Source organism: Piliocolobus tephrosceles, chromosome X (assembly GCF_002776525.5).
Source record: "Piliocolobus tephrosceles isolate RC106 chromosome X, ASM277652v3, whole genome shotgun sequence".
In the NCBI taxonomy this organism is placed as follows: Eukaryota; Metazoa; Chordata; class Mammalia; order Primates; family Cercopithecidae; genus Piliocolobus; species Piliocolobus tephrosceles.
This window is the reverse complement of record NC_045455.1, coordinates 78,667,743-78,690,925: the sequence shown is the minus strand read 5'-3', so window position 1 is coordinate 78,690,925 and position 23,183 is coordinate 78,667,743. Positions and strand designations below refer to the sequence as shown.

Sequence of the window (23,183 nt, the reverse complement as noted above, 5' to 3'; positions counted from 1 at the left end):
AAAAAAAAAAAAAAAAAAAAAAAAAAGTGCTGCACATGAATCAAAAGAATGAATGAACAAGCGTCTATATGACATTTGAAACGCAGAATGAGTTAACAATGACAGAACTGTTGTTCTCATACAAGACACAGATGATGAAAAATTAGTTAATTAGAGTTAATACACACTCAAAATCAGTTGAAATGATGCTAAGAGAGATAGTACGTATCAAATAGAAATTTAAAAGTCTTCATAAATATTAACATGGCAAGATTAAGAAGTTAGTTATGTTATGTAACAGTTAATCAGAAATCTTGTTAGTCACTGAACTCTCCAATATTAATTTCAATAGTATATACAGTAAGAGGAGATTCCTGTTTAAGTAGATGGCTGGATTTAACAGAATAAATAAATAAAGGATTCTGTTGAAACACAGCATTTATTAATTCATTTAATAAATTAAATGTGAGTCCCAGCTCATATTCTGAAGGCATCAGAATGGTTTGCGAGCAGAGGTGGGGTAAGCACAGAGCGGTGATTTGGGAGTATGGAATAGAGAGATGGGTTGTTTAATGATTGAAAAAAGTCCATTATGAGTTGAGTTAAATAATAAATGACATTAAAGTTATATATTTGCAGATTCTCAAGTATTCTAAATATATGAGAAAAAACCCTACACAATCCCAATTTTATGTATGTTGAATAAACATCAGCATTGATTCTTCAGGAAGAAAACTGGCCAAAATAATGTAAAATAAAAATATCTCTATAATAAAGGAATTAATCTGGTAAATTGTGAGAAAGCAAAAGGGATAATATATCTTAGTTTTAAAATGAGGCTTTTGATCTTGTTCCTTAATAAATAATCACAGGCTGATAAAATAGAATTTTGAAAAGAGCTGTGCCTGCATCACTGTGAAATGATAATTTAAATATTAAACGATTTAAAAGAAACTCTTTTCTTCTCTTCAGAGAAATAGAAGAAAATGCTATTTTCACTGGCCATAAGGATGCATCTGTCTTTCATGACTAGTAGTGACTTGTAGGAACAGATGAGAGACACGCTTAGCTTCCTAAAGGTCACTAATTATTTTGACTATCATTCACTTTTGCATGGGAAATACATTTTGAGAAAAACATTTAAAATAGGATTAAGCTATTAATTTAAAAACTCAGAAATTTGAAACGACACAAATGTAGAGCGTCTTGAAAAAGTATGGCATGGGAGTTTTATGGCTGGGCCACCAGATGGAGATGTCTGACTCATATTGAGACACAGCTCAGCTGAAACCTAAGACAAACCGCACTTCTAAAAGGAAACACACAGTCTTCTAGATCTCCTTAAATTTATTTAAAGTAAACTAAAATACTAAAGTGAGTTGTACATCAATTTCTTTAACACTCTCACCCTAAATATTATAACAGAGATCTGATTTTCATTATTTAAGTAGCTAGAAACTCTCAATTTAATATAGAAAGAATTCGGTCTACTTAATTTTTATTGTTTTGGGGTTCTATAACATTTCACTACTGTGTTTTAGAATCCTATCCTTCTAAAATCCAATAAAGACATTTTCAACAGAGAGCAGTTAGAAGTCAAGATTTAACTTCAAATTTCTTTAACATCAAACTACGATTGAGGATGACAGAATCAGAAAATTATGAGTAGTAAGTGAATACATTTAGTATTAGATGTTGAGTAGTAAGTGAATACATTTAGTATTAGAATACATTTAGTATTAAAATGAGTACAAACTGTCTTTCCTTCAGTAGAATCTTACTCACCCAAAGTCAAAAATTTTTAATACAAATATAAAAAGGTCAAAGACTACATTTGAAATGATAATTCCAGGTTAATTTTCTTGGGAAAAAATTTAAAAAATCCAAATAGCTTGTCAAAAAGAAGAACACTAAAAATGTTCACTATGTACCTTTCAGGTGTTCAGTTTCTATAGTGCAGGTTTAAGACTAAGTTAATGTAGTTCATTGTTTTTGCCAACCAATTATTCTCCACAATTATGTGGTAATAGGACAAAGCTATTTTTTAGTTGCATGAAATTTTATCAGGCAATGAACTTCAACATCCTGGCTAGAAAAATAGGAATGGATGAAGTTAACCATCTTCTGAACCTAAAACTCCAAATGAATGCAGTGCACTCAATAATTAATGCTGAATTATGCAACTGATAGAGCTCTCATCTGTTTAATCTCTGTTTCCCTGATTAGCCTGACAGAGTAGGCTGTTTAGTGATCATTACCATTATGCTCTTACTTTCTGGGAGAAAGTGTGGTGTGATGTTAAGAACATGGTACCAGGGGTTACACTTGGGTTTGAAGCTGACTGTGCCTAGTCAGGGAGTTTAACTCGGACACCCTCCCTCTTCCCTGATTTTTTATTTTACAGGGCGAAGATAAACTCCACGTGTAGTTTTGAAGATTAAATTAGATAAGAGATTTATGGCATCTGTCGCTAGCTAATGTTAGTTCTTGTCCTCTGCATTGTTTTCCTTTTTGATTAATAATATGGTTTAACAGCCCTTTAAAATATCTTGATTCTCAAAGCTTGTGCATAGCAGGACACATATTATGATTACCTCTGAGAAAGTAAAATAACATACTTAGATTTCACTGTGTCCCTTTGCGTGATTTTGATGGCAATTCATGCTTGTGGAGAGCATTGCCTTCAGCTAAATCATTAGAGGGCTTCAGCTTTGGCAGTAGAGAGGTTTAGAGGTAGGAAACTTGCATGTAAGTGACAGAGTAAGGGGATAGTTTCGGTAAATTTGGACAGATGTGACCCAGACTCTGTAGGCAGTCATCTTTTGGGGGAGCCCAAAAGTTTTACGAACTTTTCTGCATGACATTGAATTTTTGCTATGACGTTAATGAGACAGCCATATGTAAGCACTGATACAGAAACTCAAAGGAAAATTCAGAGGTCATAGCAAAAAGGAACACTGGCTAGGGGTTTCTGCCCAGCGGACCTGTGGAATGCACCTCCTACAACATGTTGTTACTGAAGAGCCACTCTGATTCAGAGTCTCCTTTGGTCGAGTTACAGAGCAGAGTCTCCAGGCCTGGGGATGAGAGTTCCTCCTTTGCCTTTGTCTCTGGCTGAGCTCAGGGATATTTCTCTTCAGGGGCTCAGGATGATTTTCATGGGTTGAGACAAGGAGAAGCCTACGTCTAGGAAATGCAAGATATTGGGGAAGCTGATTGTCTACCTCAGATCTCAGTTTTTTCAGTGTAGGAACCGTGAGTTGGGAGAAATTGTTTATATTCTTGGTGCCAGGCAGATGGAAGGGAAGGGCACCTGGATATGGAAATATGACGGAGTCTCGCTTTGTCGCCAGTCTGGAGTGCAATGATCTTGGCACACTGCAACTTCGTTCTCCCAGGTTCAAGCCATTCCCCGGCCTCACCTTCCTGAGTAGCTGGGATTACAGGTACATGTCACCATGCCTGGCTAACCTTTGTGTTTTTAATAGAGACGGAGAGTTCACCATGTTGGTCAGGCTGGTCTCGAACTCCTGACCTTGTCATCTACCTGCCTCAATCTCCCAAAGTGCTGGGATTACAGGTGTGAGCCATGGTGCCTGGCCGGAAATACGATTCTTTTACCATGTGCTAGGAGTTTTTCATTTCTCTGCGACCCCTGGAAAGGGCTTTGCCTCCTATCTGAGTCCTGGGATATTTCTAGTGATAATCCTGACACTGTATATTTGGGTTTGGTTTGCCATGGTGGGGAGTAAAGCCAGCTTGTCTCAAGGCTCTATTTTGGAACCAGAACTCTCTTAACTTGTCGGGCTAATTTAAGGTATATTTATTAAGTGACGACATGTGTATGGCAATAGAGTGTAAGAAACCAGAGATGAATAAAGCACATTTTTGCCTTTAAATGGCTTAGAGTCCAAAAGATGGATTGCCAAGTTCATGAATGACTACACATGAAGGCAAAATACAAAAGAAAACACGGGAAGTGATGTAAGTATGTTATTTGAGTACAGGGAAGAAGGAGATAATACCGTGCGAAGGAAAGAAGCCAGAACAACCCTCTTATAGAGAATAGGGTATTACATGGGACATGAAGCAATCATAGGATTTGGACAAGGGGAGGTGCACAGGTGTTCTAGACGACTGGAATAGGATGAGCACATATGCTAGGGTTAGAAAGTGAGAAGCACATTATGGAGACTTCTGGCAGCATAGTTGCAAAGTCTTTGCTATTGGGAATATACAGGTTAGATTGTAGTGGGAAGTTAGCATGGACGGTTAATGTAGAATTTTGATTGGCACATGAATCCAGTGGTTACTAGGCACGTGGGGATTTTGACTAGTTGAGTGACATGTGATGAAAGTTTAATTTCATTGATAGTCATCTAGCAGCAGCATCAGGCAGGAATGAGAATTCCTAGCTTCTGGTGGTGGCTATTAATTCTTGGAGGTCTTTGGCTGGCAGGTGCCTATCTGCAATCTCACATGGTGTTTTTCTTGAGTCTCGGTCTTTACATGGCCATGTTCTTACAATGACCCTATTCCAGTATAATCTCACCTTAACCAAGTATGTCTGCAATAATCTTATTTTCAAATGAGGTCACAATCTAAGTATGGGTGGTTAGGACTTCAACCTATCTTTTTTGAAGGGGCACAGAATTCAACTCATAATATATGTACTATTTGCAATAAACATTACAATATTTTTTGGCAATTAGTGACACCATTGAATATTATACAATAGAACTACCATCAATGATATTTAGGATATTCATATACTTTTTGTTGGGTAAAGGTCAGCTGAGCTTCAAAGGGATTTGTTACCGTTTAAGAGAAGATATTTTTTCTTATCATTATCACTGGAAAAGACCAAGAACAGGATAAATGAACAATTTGTGTTTAAAAGTAATATAATGAAAGCCATATCATTTAAAAATACCTAAGTGGGTACTGAGCTTTAATCCCTAAGAAAATAGGTATTTAATTTTCTTTCAAGCCATTTGCATGTTAACTTTGACAGAGTAATCTGCATTGACTAGGTGTTGTCTAAAAATAATAACTCAGGTAGAATTATAGCATGGTAGACCTGTGTTAGGAATAAAGAATTTCTCAGTGAATGAGTGTACAACATCACATAGAAATTTCTGGAACTTGGCAGCTGGGTGTGTTGGTTCACGCCTGTAATCCCAGCACTTTGGGAGGCCGAGGAGGGTGGAGCACAAGGTCAGGAGCTCAAGACTATTCTGGCTAACATGGTAAAACCCCGTCTGTACTAAAAATATACCAAAAAAATTAGCTGGGCATAGTGGCGGCCGCCTGTAGTCCCAGCTACTCAGGAGGCTGAGGTGAGAGAATGGTGTGAACCCAGGAGGTGGAGCTTGCAGTGAGCCAAGATAGCACCACTGTACTCCAGCCTGGGCAACAGAGTGAGACTCCATCTTAGAAAAAAAAAAAAAAAAAAAGAAATACATTTCTGAAACTTTCATTTTGCAGCTTTTTTTTTTTTTTTAACTAGATTGGTTGTGAGTTGTGTTTAAGACAGAAAAAATGGACTATATGACAAATCAAGGACTTTTCTTAACTGAGTGTCTAGGAAAAATATTTTGAAAGAAGTGCTCTTTAAGTTGACACTTTTCTTTGCAAACTACATCAGAAGTCACTAGACTGTGTGTGGAATATTCCTTGGCAAGGTAGCTTTAAAGGAGAAGATGGGGGCATACCTGTGTGCCACATTAGCATAATTCACAGTTTGCAGGTTCCTCCTGATCTGTTAGGACAAGACAATGGCAGTGTTTGGATCAGAGAACTCATGTTAAGGAGAAATACCATCTAGTGAAAAACTGCTGCTGCTGCAAGGAAACTCTGGGATTTCAATAGAAGTGTCAGGTTCCTTTAGAGCAGGGAAGATTTTGCAGCTAGAAAAGAGAGGTCTCTGGAGAGTGAGCTGTGACATTTTCTCACTCTTATCTCCAGTTCTTTCCAGGTCCACTATGTAGAATGTCACGCTCACTTCATGTAGCTAGTCCCTGCTGTCAATTTTCAGTGCCGTTTTCTCTCATTTCCACTCTGGTTTTGGTCTAGCAGTGAATTTTAAGCCCATGAATTATGCCTTTTAGTCTTTGCTTTGCTCCTTGAATTCCTTAAGCCGTGCATCTTGCTGTGTTCTTCTCCTTTCACGAAAACTAAAAAGGCAAGGGGGCATTCTGGGATGTGATCCCTTTACAAAACTTGCAGTTTGACTTCTTTGCAGATGGATCTACATATTGTTCTCTATAAACAGTCTTTCTCTACCCTTATAGCATACATCTGCTTACTGTTTTTCATGAACACATTTTCTAAGCATATCAAAATAATTCATGTGAAATGTTTGAATGTTGTATCGTCAAACCAAATATTCAGGAACTCACTCTTGAAATACCGAGAATATCAAGCAATTAATTTCTATATATCCCCAACGGGGAAATAAAGTTTCATCAAAAGGCCCTGCCAACAAATCTTGCAGCAGTAATTTAGGAAATCTGGAGATACTCATGGATGAAAGTTGTCACATCTGTAAGATTTGTCATTAGGCCTACTGAGTGTCCTAAAGATTAGGGAGCAATACATTTTGACAAATTGCCACTATAAATTAAGTCTGACAGGCATGTACTATGAGCATTTTTTCTTTAGTGATGATAGCTGTTGCTAATCTGTTCACAGTTTCTAATTCATTTGCAGTGACTTAACTGAGCATATTTCTGTGGCAACTAGTCAGGCTCGAATATTCCACCTGTATCTCAGGGCTGAGTGATGCTCAGAGTGATCTGCCAGAGATCATCATGCCTCCTGTTCTTCTCACCATGTGCTTGAGAGAAAAACGAAAACGTGGAAGACATAAAACTAAGGAAGTTAAAAGCATTTCTTATGATTTTATCGAAAGAACTAGTAGTTTTTTTGGTCCGGTATACTAACATATGAATGTAAACATTTCATTTAGAAAACTAGTCTGTGGCATTAAATATGTTTCACATTAATTAAATGCTTTGGGGAAGTACTGCATTATAATAGCATCTTTGTACTTGAATTAAATGGATGGGACCTTTGGAACAACAGCATGAAACCTGGTTTTGTTTTAGTTTAAATAGCTCAGATCTACTATGTACTCACACAAATTAAAGATTCAAAAACTTCAAAAAACACTGTGGTAAATATCAATGCTGTCTTGAATAGAAATGTCCAGTTAAAGTTATACATTGGAAATGCTTGTTAAAATGAAGACTCCTGACAATTCTTGTATGCTATAAAATTTGAGAACAAATGCTTTAATAACAAGAAGGGCATTTGCTGATAAAATGAGGTTAAACAAAACATTTGACAAGAAGCAATATCAAAAAACACAAGTTAGAGTGTGTTTCTTATTTGGGTAGGCTGCCTTTTTCATGGTTTTTTAATAGCCCAGAGATGAAGCATCTCTCAATAATGGGTTTGTTTTCTATCACAAATGTTGTGCTCAATAATAAAACATTTCTCCTCCATTTATGTGTTCTCCCACAAAGCAGTAAAGTGAAAGATTAATTTACCTGGAACTCCCAAACACCCATTAAATGAAGTCCAGAGTTACAAAGAAATATGAGTTAATGAGTTTTCAGAGCTAGTTGTATCAGTATTACTAGGACGCCGTAAATAGCACGGTAAGATCATCAATAATGAGCTCCTAGAGAGTGGCCAATGTGGCAACCCTGAAGAGCACTGGTTTCCCAGGCATTTCCTGGGAACGTGAATGGAATGAGCACCAGGGTGATGTTTACGCAAAGGCTGGGTGACGAGTGCCAGTAAGTGAACTACAAATGGGAAGGTTACAGAAAAATACTTCAAAGAATGAATTCACTTCCAGTGTAGCTTTAATTTTCTGCTTCAAAAATGCAGCATACAGATAAGCAGGTTGAGGATAAGGGCAGAAGGTAAACCAGCCTGGTAAACAAGGGATTCTGGATACAGGAGTCTAAGAGGCAGCTGAAAACAACGATGATAGGATTTGCAAAGGCTGTTGAGAACAATCAAAAGACACAACAGGGAAGGTATTGCTGCATGTTCACCAGACTTCTCAGGGAAATAAGACAGGGCAATGGAAAGCAGTTTGAACTGGGAAACGGAAGACCCGGCATTTTTCCCCTGCTCTGTCTCCAAGAGACCCTCAGACAATGGGCAAAGTAAACAGGTTCTCTTTTAAAAGAAATGGTTGAGCTAAATGATATCTCAGATCCCTTTGGGGTATAACGGTATATTCTAAGCCATGTGCTGGTTTCACAAAGTGACTGTTACTGTTCCTTAAATGTCACCTTTTAATTAATAGTTATTTGTGTATCTCATTGTCTTTGTATGTACACCTAATAAACTGTCAGGAGGATTAACCAAGTTGAAATAAATTCACAAAAAAATTAAATACTTTTCATATCACTTTCTCAGTTAACCCCTTTTTAAATAATACAACCGTCTTAATTTATATCTCATTTATCTTATACATTTATTTATTTATTGTTTGAGACGGAATCTCGCTCTGTCACCAGGCTGGAGTGCAGTGGTGCGATCTTGGCTCACTGCAACCTCCATCTCCCGGGTTCAAGCGATTCTTCTGCCTCAGCCTCCTGAGTAGCTGGGACTACAAGTGCCCACCACCACGTCCAGCTAATTTTTGTATTTTCAGTAGAGACGGGGTTTCACCATGTTAGCCAGGATGGTCTCTATCTCTTGACCTGGTGATCCCAAAGTGCTGGGATTACAGGTGTGAGTCACCACGCCTAGCCTTTCTTATACTATTATAAGCAAGAACTTCTTTACAAATTATACCTATCATTTATTTTCATATAAACAAAAAATGTATAAAACTCAACTAAGAGTAGCCATCCGAAAATCATATGTTCTTTTCATTCTGGAAATGCAGTAATGGAGAAAGAGTAAATTTAGACAGCATTGATGTGGATTGGACTGAGGCCTACCCAAGGCTCTAGATTGGTGGAAAAGAGAGACATGACTCAGAATATTTTCCCCTTTGGCATAAATTCCCAAAGCATCCAAATATCCATTGTTGAATGTTAGTAAAATATTAATGGTGAATAAAAAAAAAGGAATGGTTTGAGATTCTGATTAGTTTCAAATTATTTTGCTGTGCATCAACTTGGAGCAAAAAATTCAAATATAGAGATAGACACATAAAAGAAGTGTGTGGGTTCCTTTTGAGACCAGTAATATATAGCAAATAAAACTGTTTAACTCTGAGAATGAATCACTACTTTAAGAGAAAAGCCAATTGACTGAGAGCTCCTCTTTGCTTCTAAAGAATGATGGCAACATAATCCTTTCCAAGAGTCAACAGTGAGAGGATAGGAGGGAGGGTCGGAAGTCAAGCTTTTGGTCTGGTTCTCCATTTGTTTTGTTGAGAGTACAGATGGATCTCTTAAAACATCAGAGCAGGACCCTGTGTTTTGTTACAAGTTTCCTGTCATCTTAAAAACCAAGATTCTCTCTGCCATTGCCTAAAATTAAAATATGAAATACATATTTCTTTGGTGAGTAGGTTTTTTTTTTTTTTGACCCAGAAGCTCTTTTTAAATCAGAATACTCTTATGAAAGGTAGTATATTATGACAGCATCAATCATCACTATCTTTTCTGAGATCGATTAAAAAATGCTTATAAATTTAAGGATGAGATGGTACAAAGGATAAGTATGTTTGATCTGGAAAGGAGTAAGCTGGAGTCTGACTTCCTTGAAATCTTGTCCTGTTTACCTCAAGGGAAGCATTAATTATGTCTTGCATTTTTCCCATAGCCTTTTGCATGTGACTGTATGATAATGTTAAATATATTACATAACATATCTGTTTTTATTTCTGTATCTCTCATGTTAAAATTGGTGCCCTCAAAGATGGAACCCATGCCTTCGTACCTCTTGCTATTCCTCAAATTCTAGTTCAGTTATGGCAAGGGGGACACATGCAGTAATTGCTTGTTAAATCTAAGCTATTACATTTATTCTAAAACTTTTAACACAAAAGTCAAATACCTGGAGTAAAATAATTTCCTTCCCTTCTAAGGTCAGTCTTAAAGTTCATAAATTAGTATGAGGATGGCAGGATAAGCCTTTGTCACAGTCTGACTTTGGTTTCTAAGGTCAGATATGTTCGCAAACTGTAGTCCCCCAAATCTATGGGTAACAGTTTATGGGAAAGCATATAAGTGCATCTCCTAATCACCTCTTTGTAACATTCACTTGCCAGTCAATTTTTCTTTGGAATTAGAGTTGTTACTGAGATGAGAGGAAAATGAATGCCACTGTCAGTAGGAGAAAGCTCGATTTGGTGCTGACAACAATGCCTGGTGGGCAATGAAGTGAAAGAGTGGGAAGGATTTCTTAGGGCATAGCAGTCACACACCATGTAAAATACAATTGAAAACAAATTAATGTTTTTTATTTTTAATTAATCTCAAATAGAACTTGGTAATCCTAATATAACAACATTTTCAAATACTTCCAAAGCAATTTTCCTGAGAAGATCAAAGTGACTAATGAGTATCAGTGTGTTAATTCCCAAAACATCACTATGAGAACTTTCAAAATTAGAACACAAAGGGAGGAAGGCGTGAAAAATGTTTTGTCTTATGTCAATGGTATGGCTGGACCAAAAGCTCAACGTGATGTATCTTCTGCTGGAATTGCTTGAAATCTTGATTTCTAAAATGAGGAAAGGGAAATATCATCTTCCAGTTTACCAGGAGCATGGTTCTGAGCAGTCTCTCTCTCTCTCTCTCTTTCTTTCTCTCTCTGTGTGTGTGTGTGTGTGTGTGTGTGTGTGTGTGTGTGTATATATATTTAGATGCCTAACTTCTTGGCATCTAATATGATAGGGAGTAGACGCAACATATTGAGTAATTAAACATGTTCTGGAATCACAGTTGACAGTTGGCATAGCATATTTAAGTTATAATATTCAGTCAACCATTTAATTGAGAATTCTTATCAAGCATAAAATGTTCCGTGTGAGGGCCTATGTTAGGCACGAGGAATTTGAGGTCGCTAAAACACATGCCCTGCCCTCATGGAGCATACAGTCCAGAGGGGGAACAGACAATGAGGAATAAATGCCACAAATAACCTGCTGTCACATTCTGAAAAGACCTAGAAGTCAAGGTACTAAGACAGAGTGTGCTAGTTCCCCATCCTTGACTAGCAGAACTTGAGGAGGGCTGTGTGAAGAGTGGAACTTCTATTAAAATAGCAGTGACTGCCCTCGATGCAGGAAATGCACTTGTGAAGAAATCCTAGTTAATCAGATACTGCTTTGGTCATGGAAGATGTGCTATAAATGTTCATGACATGCAGTCAGTAGGAACAGAAAGGCTAAAGACCTGAACATGTTCATTAAAGAATACAAATATATTCAAATACACAATTTAGAAAAAGAGTAATACTAACATGCTGTGTTCTTACCCCTATTGTTCCAAAACTTTCTGGCTTTCTTCTCATCTTTTTCTTGCACAAGTGTGTCCAGATCCATTTGATCAGGTACCAGAGAGACTTGGGGCTTGGGATGACATTGAAGGGAGTAGGCAGAGTACCTCCTTCTTCAAAATAACTCATCCAAAGCTTTGTTCGTGCAAATTTCCATTCTATATCTGCATGGTCCTGAACAGGAGAACATGACAACTGATGACAGGTTCCTTAATGAATAAGGTACCACGAATTTCACAGACAGCCTGTAACCTGACTTCAAGCGGCTCTTGGAACATTAATTAAATTGCTTCTAAAACCACCACTGACTCCCAGAGATAGTCATCTAAACATTTCAGATGGTGGCTTAACCTAGAGTAGTCACAGGTCTTGTGTCACTTCTCATACTTACTTCTTCAGTGAAACAGACATCTAAAATAATTCCACGTTAAAAAGACTGCAGTCATTAGTTATGACTTGAAGATTAGCCTGCATCTTCGGCACTGTAGACTCACATTAGCACAGTTTCGTTTGATTCAGGAATAGATTTTCTGTCTTAACCAAAGCCTTGTATTCCTGTTTCGATTAATGTTACCTCCACAGATGCTCATGGCTTAGCCTTCAGTGTTGCCAGGAAAAGTCTTACTGGATACGTTTTCGTGTGAATATTATTGCCCACCTTTGGCCAACGGAAATAAACACAGAAAGAAGTTCCTCTAATAAATGTAGAATTGGGCCTCTCTGACACACCATTGAATCTTGACCTAACTTTGGACAGATTTCACCAAAGAGCAGTATGGCCAGTGGTTGCCCACAATCCTGAGGCTATCCCCTTCATCATGTATTACTCACTCCACTTTATTAACCTCCTGGGGAAACTTTGGAACATTTGTGGCAATTAGATTTGGGGCGGTCAGTCTCTTCTTAGAAATTTAGCCGTAAATCTGATTTAAGCAGAAAATCTGAGAAGTAGGAGGTGGTAGAGACTGGGCATACATTCATTTTAAGAATTCAGAATAGTTCATTGTAACCAGTTAATATCATAAACACGAACTCATATTTCACAGTAGAAGAATAATCTTCAACTATGCTTCATTTTGATATTCCTAAATTGCTGTATGCTGATGAATAAGTTATACATACATTTCTACTCTGCACAACACAGGTTTTAATCCAGATACTGGACAGATTGTGCTTTGAACAAGAATCACCATAGCTAGAAATTGCCTGGCCTTATTGTTGCTAAGTGAATGTTTGATAAATGGGAACACAGAAGCTGCAGTTTCTCTCCCTTTTCCCCTCCTCTTCCTTTCCTTTCTTATTTCTCCCTCATTTCCTTTCTCTTTCTTTCTAAACAAGCTTATCGGTTCTGGCTGATTATACTGCATTGGTAAAGAGAATTGTATATATTGTTTCCTGCAGGCATAGAGAATGGGACTCAGTAGATCTGGCTCAAGGAAATAAAAAGGCAATCACTTAGATAAAGCATTGGCCTGTGAATAGCTCCTTCTGATTCTCTGATTCCCAGGGAGTCTCAAATTATGTTATCTTATTGCAATCACTAAGCAAGTGCTTTCTTTGTTCATGATTTAGGATTTTAAGAGGGTCTATAACATAGTCTATGGTGCTTAGAAAATCTGGAGATAAGAAGTTCTAAGCTGGTGATGACTAGATCCACCTTCCACTGCTCACCTTCTAACTCCTAGTCAACATTTGAAACTCGGCTTAAGAATCCTCTCTACTCAGAAGCCTGCTCTGCCTCCCATCAGTCCTGAGCTGCCTCATATTTCCAACCCCAGTCAAGGTCCCCTCTTCCATACTTTCATGACATCCTCAAATTTCTTTTCTCAATATTGAAATTATTTATCGATTCTTTATCTCTACTATATCATTTTTTGTTGTTGAAAACGGGACTTTTTAATTCTTTGTATCCCTAATATTAAGCATATGTCTGGTATATAGTTGGTTCACGATAAATATTTAATCAATGAACAAATGAGTGAATGGAAAACAGGCTTTAGTTGGGGCCTACATAACTGCTTCTGCCTTTCAACAGTTTAATTTTCCTTGTTTTTCATGGTTTAACTATGACTCTGAGTTACAGTTAGCAAGAAAAAAAGAGAAATAAAAAAAAGAAGAAAGAATGTAAGAGAGAAAGAAGAAAGAAAAAGAAAGGAAGGAAGAAAGATAAAGATAAGAAAGAAAGATAAAGAAAAAGATAAAGATAAGAAAGAAAGATAAAGAAAAAGAAAGATAAGAAAGAAAGATAAAGAAAGCTAAAGAAAAAGAAAGAAAGAAAGACCCCAGAGTACATTCCGCTGTTCTGGGACAGGGGAAAGCAATGCTTGGCATGTTCATGCCTCAAGGAGGCTTCATGCATGGAGACCTGGAATCACACCTGTCTCAGGTTCTTAATACCTGTTTTGTTCTCCATACTCTTAGGGTTTGGGCTAAGTAGAAATAGAGAGTTGGAGATGATTCTCATCTCTGTAATGAAGTTACCTAGGAAAGCACACCTCACAAAGAAGCAATAAAAAAAGTCATAATATTCTTAAATAGTGTTTTCTTCTTGATGAAGTTGGGACATTTAATGTTTTAAAAGATCCAGGCTGAGTGCGGTGGCTCACGCCTGTAATCTCAGCACTTTGGGAGGCCGAGACGGGTGGATCACAAGGTCAGGAGATCGAGACCATCCTGGCCAACATGGTGAAACCCCCGTCTCTATTAAAAAAAATATAAAGAACTAGCCAGGCGTGGTGGCAGGCGCCTATAGTCCCAGCTACTCAGGAGGCTGAGGCAGGAGAATGGTGTGAACCCGGGAGGCAGAACTTGCAGTGAGCCAAGATTGCACCACTGCACTCCAGCCTGGGCGACAGAGCCAGACTCCGTCTCAAAAAACAAACAAACAAACAAACAAACAAACAAACAAACAAAAAAAACAAATTGCAGGCAGCTTCCTTGTATCTAGCTTGATAACTAAAGGACTTCTAATTTGTTGTTGTTGCTAATGTTCTGGAAAACAGAACCCACATTTTGGCAATATGTTGATTAGTAGAATATAGAACTTCTGACACAAAAATTTAGAGTCTATAAAAATTTCAGATCGTAAGATGCTTAAATGAAATTCAAAGTGTCTACAAATTCAGATATTAACCTCCAAATCCTAGGACCTACCTATTTCCAGAGGAATTATTTATGCATTTGGAATACTTTAGTCTGTGAATTGATAAATAAAAAGCATCTATTTTCATGTTCTATGCAGTTTTTCGTCAGTGATGTCTTATGAGAAAAATGTGCCCCCCTAAAGATGGCTGAAGTAAAATTCAGAGTTCTGCTTGACAAAAACACAGTAATAACACTTCAGAGATTTAACCATAGATTCAAAGGTATAATGTAATGTAGTTATTTATGAAGAGAATGGGAAAATTATAATTATGCTTATAAAATAATAATGTCTAAGGTATAAATATGAAATTGTCTTGGTATAAATACTTGTCTAAGGTATAAATATGAAAGACTTAACCATACTTCATTCCACTAAGGGTTCTGATTTGCTGCTATTGCTAGTGGTCATAGACGTATATCACTAGTATGTAAGTTCAAGCAGATAAGTTCAAGCTTTGTCTTTCTTGTGCATTGCTGTATTTCTGGTGCCCAGAACAGCACTGGGCAACACAGTATGTACCAAGTAATTATGTGTTGAATGAATAAATAAATAACTTATGCTAAGTTGTTTAGATTCCAGAGTTTCAAAAAAATGTATTGTATTGTGTATTATCCTACAGAATTTAATACTACTTCTCTGATTACATTGCTTTTCCTGAGTCTTAAGAAATTGAAAATCCTATGGCTTCTCCCCTCCCCAGACTCCTCTCTGGGTTATCTTTTGTATCTACCCCTACAGGAATGACTTCGCTTATGTGAGGGTGGCAGGTTAAACGGACCGACAGGAGGCAAAACCTGTTGTACACTGCACAGAGATGAGTTGCTTGTTTCTAAGTCAGACCTCAGCTACTATTTACCATAGCCAATGACTGCCTGGCAAAATAGCTTTGGTTTATCTTTGTAATCATGTGTAACACGACAAAATCAGATTAACTTATAGCTACATACAATGTGCTACTGCTCAGAAATTTCAAATTAACCATTGATAATTCTTATCTGTCTCATCAATGGCTAATTATAGATTTTATCTATGATGGTAAGAAGATGGAGTATAGCTGATAACAACAGATTCTAGAGGAAATACTGAATTAAAATAAAGCTGTTCAACTTACAGCAATCAGTTGGTAAGAATTATTCATCATAGCTATTAACATGTTGAGTAGAACAACCAGAGAGATGACATTGTATGTCCCAAACATGGTGGCACCAACAAACTCAGTAAATTCATGCTGTGCTTTGACATTGGTCACATATAAATTGATGAGTCCAAATATTGACCAAAACAGGGACTGCAGTGTCTCAAATAACCTGTAATAAAGATAAAATGATACTAATAGCTATATTAATGAATAATTATACATAGGATATAACAATAAAGCTTGGCGCTATTATATATATAATTAACTTAAACATTAATATCAACAGTAAAATAACCTTTTAGGACAATTATAAAATTAAACAATAAAAAGAGTGAAAACTGTTTTCCTCAAACTAGTAGAAATGGTGTACTTAAATTTCCCAAGAGCTTTGAAAGCTAAATTTAATTTCTTAGGGCAGAGAGAGGAAAATGTGGCATGGGTACTGACTTAAGAATGGTTTTTACTTTCTCAAATGGTTGGGAAAAAAAATCAAAAGAGTGATATTTTGTGACATGAAAATTACGTAAAATTCACATCTCCATATCCATAAATAAAATTTTATTGAAACGTATCCATTCTCATTCATTTATTCATTCCCTATAGCTTCGTTTGTGCTACAATAGCAGAAGAAAGTAGTTACAGCAGAGAACATATGGCTCAGAAAACCAAAAATATTTACTATCTGTTCCTTTTCATAGAACATTTGTCAATCTCTGTCCTAGAGCACTAAGTCATCACTAATAAATGATAGATCCCAAATTTTAGGCTTTAAAAAAGTCTGTTCTTTTACTGATTTTGCTTTGGTTGTAGGAGAATTGAGAACATTATAATTATTACAGATTTCCATGTTTACAACTAAAATTGGACATTTTGTAAGATGGCAAAGAGTCTCAGAATGCTTAGATAATAAAATTTGGTGGGTTTTTGTTTTTTTGGTATTTCAAGGAACATTTTATGTATTCTAGCCAATGAATGAGCTCTGGCTATTTTATTGAAAATAAATAACTTGCTCCAAAAAATAAAATAAGCTGAGGAGTATCTGAACCCAAATGGAGAATTGTTTGTTTCAAAGGGACCATAATAATATATTAATATAGTGTAAAAAACGACAATAGAGCTTTCATACTCCTTGATAAATCATTAAAATGAGACTATTTAAATTACAAAAATAAAACGAAAACCTTTTCATACCAGGCATGATGACTAAGGAGGTAGGATTTCTGTCTGTCGAGAGATTAGCATTAGATTGGAATGGTGTTGCAGAACCAAGTCAATTATGGCTTCTGGCAACTCTCAGCCCCAGTAGCATTGTCCCCTATATGCCCTTTTACGGAAAGATAGTCCTTGTGTCAGACTCTGGGGCTCTTCAGCCAATGCCTCTGTGGATTAAGTCAATCATGGTCAAGTGACCCAAGGACAGACAATTCATATAAGGCCAGTGGCCTGTGGCATGCACTAAGGCAAAAATGATCAGAATTCCCCTCTAGACAAGTTTGCCTTAAAAATGTCAAGATAATTGCCCAAAGGGGTTGAGATGACAGGGGTTATGATGTGGAGTCAGAGTCACTGGAATGACAGGATGCCAAGGATCTGAGACAGCACAAACTAAGAAGCAGAGAATTGAGGCTGAATAAGCCAGACAATAAGTAAACTCGGAATAAGGATGAAGTAGCTGACTCACTTTAATGCTGACACACAGAGTAACAATTCCATGGCCCAGCACTATGTCAACTCTGGCTCTTCCTAAAGCCGGGGCTTGCTCTAGGTTCTGCCCTTGCAAAGATAAACCCTTACTCAGAAGGTTGAAGGGCTATAATTCTGTGCATGATTTTTATAGCAAAATGCCTGTGACTTGAAATAAGCCATGAATTCTGGTGCATATAACCAGGAGATTCTAACTAAATATGCCTAATTGGCATTCAGGATGGAAATTGCTTTTTTAAAAAGGTAAAAAATTTCGTATTTTTAATTGAGCAACTAATTTTAAGATATAAAATTAACTATTTATTTTCTAGAGCTGTAAAACGATGGAACAACAGATTATTGTGAAGCAGAAAGGGCACTGATCTGATCAACTTTAGCCAGACTGTGATTCTTAAATGGAATGCTGCACATTCATTCTTAGAGGAAAACCCAGATGTCAGATTCCAACAATATTAGAGAGAATTAAATCTGGCTCATCGGCCCTAGACAAAGGCCACTAAAGCCACTCTTTGAAAATTTCTCGGGAAAAAGTAAATTTGGCCCATGGCCATGAATTCTTTATTTTGAGTAACTTTAAAGACAATTCTAAAATTAATCATAGTGTCCTTTGGATTTAATGTGAAATAATTGTATTCTTTCTTTCCAAATAGTGTATTTTCTCACTGTGAGTATACACATAAAAATCAGCTAGTTTTCCTGACATGAATAGCAATTCAAGGAAAGTTATAAGTTAAATATTATAAGTTACAAAACATATTGTGTAAAATGTTACCACATAAATCCCATTACAGGTTCTTTCTCAAATAAAAACAATGATGCAGAATAAACGGTTTATTATTTTGAATAGTATACATTTGCTCCTGTCTAAATACTAACTACTAATCTTAGGAAATACTAGTAAACACTTTTGCAAAATATTTATTGATGTTTAAAAAAATGTAAAGCGGAAGATTATAAATAAAGTGACATTTCATGATTACTTAAGGATTCTTTCTTTCTTTGATTTTCCTTCTTTCAGTGGAATAAGTCACTGGTGAGCATTAAAGACTAGTTCCACTTAACTAAAATATATTTACTTCTCAGAGGAATTAAGACCCTGGTCTTAAAGTGTTTCTCAGTGACTTGTTCAGATAATAGGTGGATTTTTAAAAAATCGGTCTGGGTTAACATTTCAAAGCCATTGCTTTCAGAAATGTTTTTATCATTATTAATTCCCAAATTTGTTGAAACCAACATTGCCCATAAATTGAAGGATCCTTACTTAAAGCATCACATCTCAGAATGCCTTTATGTGACTAATATTTTTCCTGTTCTGTGGTAAGATATGAACTGAAAACTCTCCAAGATAATGCTACAATTTAATTAAGTGACATTTAGTACACAACTTGGGTCAAAGACTAAATCCTAACAGTCTGTATGGGTGGACCGAGGTCCTGCCTTCCTAATGATAACATTTTGTCTCTTGCTTTGAATATATTGCTCAACATCTACTTTATATAATTAGCTTGTTTCCCTGATTATATATTTACAGCCAGAAAAATTGAATGTGTAAAATGTAATGTATTCCACCATTGAAGTTTTCCTCTATCCCATGGGACTAAAACAATGAGCAAACATAAATTAATAAAAATTCATCTGAATATTTTATCTTTAGTTTATAAGCAAACATATAATATTAAAATAATGTATGACTCCAACTGGCCAATTACAACCATTAGGAATACAGCTCCAACAAATATAAAAGGGCTTTGCTTAATGAGACAATAACTGTCACAAAGCCTGTGCCCCTCTCTTCATAAGAGAGTACCTTTCCAGGGGCTAATAGCTTAAAATTGCACATAGAGTAGTTTCAACAACTAAATATTCTGTATCTTTTGGTAACATGTAGTTCTCGGGGTATTGAGAGAATAACTTGGAAAGGAGCAGAAGGAAGTATTTGTTCACTGGTGGGAAACTGCATGAAGTCGCATAGAAGACACGGATCACAGCCTGACACTGGGTGTTCACAGCTAGGGAGAAGATCAGAAAAGGCCCCCAGAAAAGGCCTCCTGGAAAAGGTATATCTGAGGTAGGATTTGGAAAAAATAAATTGCCAAATGGAAGGACAGAATAAGGACATTCTCGAATAAGAGAAGAAAATAACATATTTGGAGATTTATATTTACAATCCGTCAGGAAATATTGAAGAGTAAAGTATTGCTGGGGGATTGAAAGATAAGACAAGAAAAGGAAGTGATACAGAGGATGTTCGTCTCCTTCAAATACCATGTTGAAATGTAATCCCTGATGTTGAAAGTGGGGCGTAGAAGGATGTGTTTGAGTGATGGTGGTGGATCATGGGTTGCTCACAAAAGGCTTAGTGTCATTCTAGGAGCAATTAGTGAGTTCTCACAAGATCTGATTGTTGAAAAGACCTCTGCACCTCCCTCTCTTGCTTCCTTCCTCTTTCCCCTCCCCCTGTGATGCCTGCTTCCCACTTCCCTTAACCTTTCAGTGTGAATGGAAGCTTCCTGAGGCCCTCCCCAGAAGCAGATGTTGATGCTGTGCTTCTTATAGAGTGTGCAGAGCCATGAACCAAATAAACCTCTTTTCTTTATAAATTACCCAGGCTCAGGTATTTCTTCATTGCAACAAAAATGGACTAAGACAGGAGGCAGGGGACAGACAGATCAATGAATGATCTAAAACATCAAGCTAAAGAATGTGGCAGTATCCTGTAAGCAATAGGAAACCATTCTGGCACTTTAAACAGAGGACCCTCAGATTTTGGTTTAGAAATATAACTCAGGAAGCAAGATGGAAGACATGAAATAAGACAGAGACCAGGGGAAGGGGTACTTAGATTTGGGCATGAGTGGAGAACAAGGGGAAGACAGTGCCAAGATAATAAGAGTGGGAACAGACATTTGTTGACTGACTACACACGGAAGAGATGAGAAGACGGTAGGATCTAGAATAAGATATACATTTTTGATGTAAGTTTCTGGGTGGATTGTGGTCATGTTGACTAAGAAGGAATTAAGCAGGAGGAAGAATACGTTTTAGAGAGACTATGATAAATTCTCTTTGATTGAATGTAAGCCTTCAAGAGGCATGTAGAGAGAGGTGTCTAATAGACAGCTGAATATATTGTGCAACCCAAGGATAGAAATTAGTGTTAGTAATACAAATATGGAAGTCATGTCTTAGACATATAGAGCCAGTTCCAAAAGCGTGGATGAGTTTTCATAGGGGTACTGTTAAAAGGGTCTCAGGTTAGTATGCTAGGACATACCACTATTTAAAAGCAGTAATGAAAATAAAAAATTATCAGAGTAAAGTTAGGGTTAGGGTTAAAGTGAGAAAGGCTAGAGAAGTAAGATTTGAAGTGAAAAGGGTAATAATATGGAAGTTAAAAGGGGACAAGATTTCCAAAAAGGGAAGCATTAAACAGGGTCAAATGAAGCAGACACATTAAGTAAAATGTGAGCAGATAAATATCCATAGTTAATGGTGATAAGAAGGCTCTAGATGATAATTTTTAGAGCAGTTTTAGTGGAATGATGGAAGCAGAAGCCAAATTGTAATTGGATGAAGTCTGAGTGAGAGGTGAGAAAATAACATATCTTGCATAGGCTTATTTTAGGGTTACTTGGATGAAACGAATGAGAGAAACAGGAGTGGTAGCTAATGGGAAATGCTGGGTTCAAAATTTCTACAAATTTGAACCTGAGTGGAAGGAATAATACAGATGAAACCTTATGAGAGGTATGTGAGAGATAATCCTCTACCATTGCCAATCATGACAATAATAAGAGTGGCTACCATTTTTGATGACATTGTATGACATGCACTGTGTTAGGTACTTTATATGAATTATTTTACTTTTAACCTTCACATAGAATAAGGTCTCAGAAATAGTGGGTAGTTTTTAATTTATGAATCATACAGAATTACAAAAAGAAAATTAAAGACCAAAGAAAGCACAGAAGTAAGATGTAGAGCAGGGGCCCCAACGGTATCACTATATACCCTGTGACAGTGACTGATGTCCGTTTTGCTTAAACAGAGTCATCAAGGGATAGGTGACTTGTGCCTAGGACCTCCTGCTTCCTAATGCTAAGGGCTATTGATATATATTTTAATTTTTCAATATCGTGAAGCAAAAACTAACTTGTGGCTTGCAGATTTACATTCTATTATTTAGAAAAAATAATTCAAGTGCAATAACTGATTTATTTGGGTTGAATGATATAGGCCTATAGTATTTAAGACACGTAATTATATGTTGCTTCTCATGACAACAGAGGAAACCATTGGTATAGACAAACGAAAGTAATACATAATCCCAATAATCCAATATATTTGATTTTGGAATAGAATTTATATTAAGTATTTTACATCTTACTTGTCTGGCCATAATCTCCTTTGATTTATGTTATGATTAGTTTGTAATATGTTATTACTTAGAAACCAATACTAGGGACAAGGAAATTCCTAGGAATTTTAGGGGATCATAAATCATGACAGTGTTAGGTATAACCTGTTGATTGCAGAGGAATCAGATAGGTGAGAAGGGTTGGATCTGGGAACCAGAGCTGTTCCCCCAAAATAAAGAGGACCTAGGAGTTAACACAGTTTTAAATGCTGTGTTGAAGTTCTTTCTGGAAGGCAAAGGAGGAAGTCAGAAGGATATGGCAACAGGAACAGATGGCGTGGTTTTGGCAAGCAGTTTGCACCAGGTTATGCAGCGTAAAGTAAGAAGAAAGTTGTGAAAGAGCATTCACAAGGGTTCTCCATCAGAAATCCAGGAGACCAGCTGGCAGACAGACAAAGACTGTTAGAGTAGAACTCTCATTTATGAAGGAAGAGGTTGGTGGGATCTGACCATTGTAAATCTCTAATCCAGGTTTCCCTGGCCAAGTGGCAAGTCAAGAACCACAAATGAGATGGGGGTGGGGGAGGAAGAGTCAGATATCAAAACTGAGATGCCATCCTAGGCCATGCTAGTCATGAGGATGTTTTTGCAAGGGATTTCATTGAATTCCTCCTGCCCAGGGTCAGAAGAGAGCAGTGGGAAGATGTCAAGACTGAGTGAACCAGTCAGGTCAAGACACTGCTGCTTAGGAATACAGGATCAAGATGCAGCTGGAAGGCCGGCGAAGTGGCTCACTCCTGTAATCCCAACACTTTGGGAGGCTGAGGCGGGTAGATGCCTTGAGGTTAGGAGTTCAAGACTCAGCTCTATGGCCAACATGGTGAAACGCCATGTCTACTAAAAATAGAAAAATTAGCCAGGCGTGGTGGTGGGTGCCTGCAGCCCCAGCTACTCCGGAGGCTGAAGCAGGAGAATCACTTGAACCCTGCAGGCAGAAGTTGCAGTGAGCCGAGATCACACCACTGCACTCCAGCCTGGGTGACTGAGCAAAACTCTGTCAAAAAAAAAAAGATTGTGTTTTATTTAAGATCCATGGATGTATCAAATCTATTTCTGAAAAAAATGAGGTATCAATGGCTGACATTTAAAAATTATGTGCAAATAAAAAGATGATAAATAATTAAAATGAAGTTTTAAATATTGGGGCTAAGATAAAACAGATGTAGAATTAAACCAACAAGAGCATTTTAGCTGTAAGTGATTTTGTTCATGTGATATTGAATTTTTCTTACTTGAGAAATTACCATCCTCTCTTATAGTATACATGATTCTATGATGGCTCATAAATAAGATATGACTTTTAAAGTCACCTACAAAAT

The 23,183-nt window shown here is 37.0% G+C and overlaps 1 protein-coding gene across 7 annotated transcripts in view; it reads right to left on the bottom strand.

Annotated features, from left to right (window-relative positions):
- TRPC4 (transient receptor potential cation channel subfamily C member 4) overlaps positions 1–23,183 on the bottom strand; it is a 195,695-nt gene that overhangs the window by 7,658 nt on the left and 164,854 nt on the right. For 5 of the 7 annotated variants that reach the window (XM_023208688.1, XM_023208689.2, XM_031934951.1 and 2 more), the window contains 2 exons: positions 15,717–15,912; positions 11,440–11,634 (listed from right to left, as the gene is read on the bottom strand). In XM_023208688.1, coding sequence (XP_023064456.1) covers positions 11,440–11,634; positions 15,717–15,912 — 391 coding nt within the window. Of the gene's footprint in view, positions 1–11,424; positions 11,635–15,716; positions 15,913–23,183 lie in introns of all 7 variants that reach the window. The other 2 variants (XM_023208687.2, XM_023208690.2) reach the window with 2 other exon arrangements.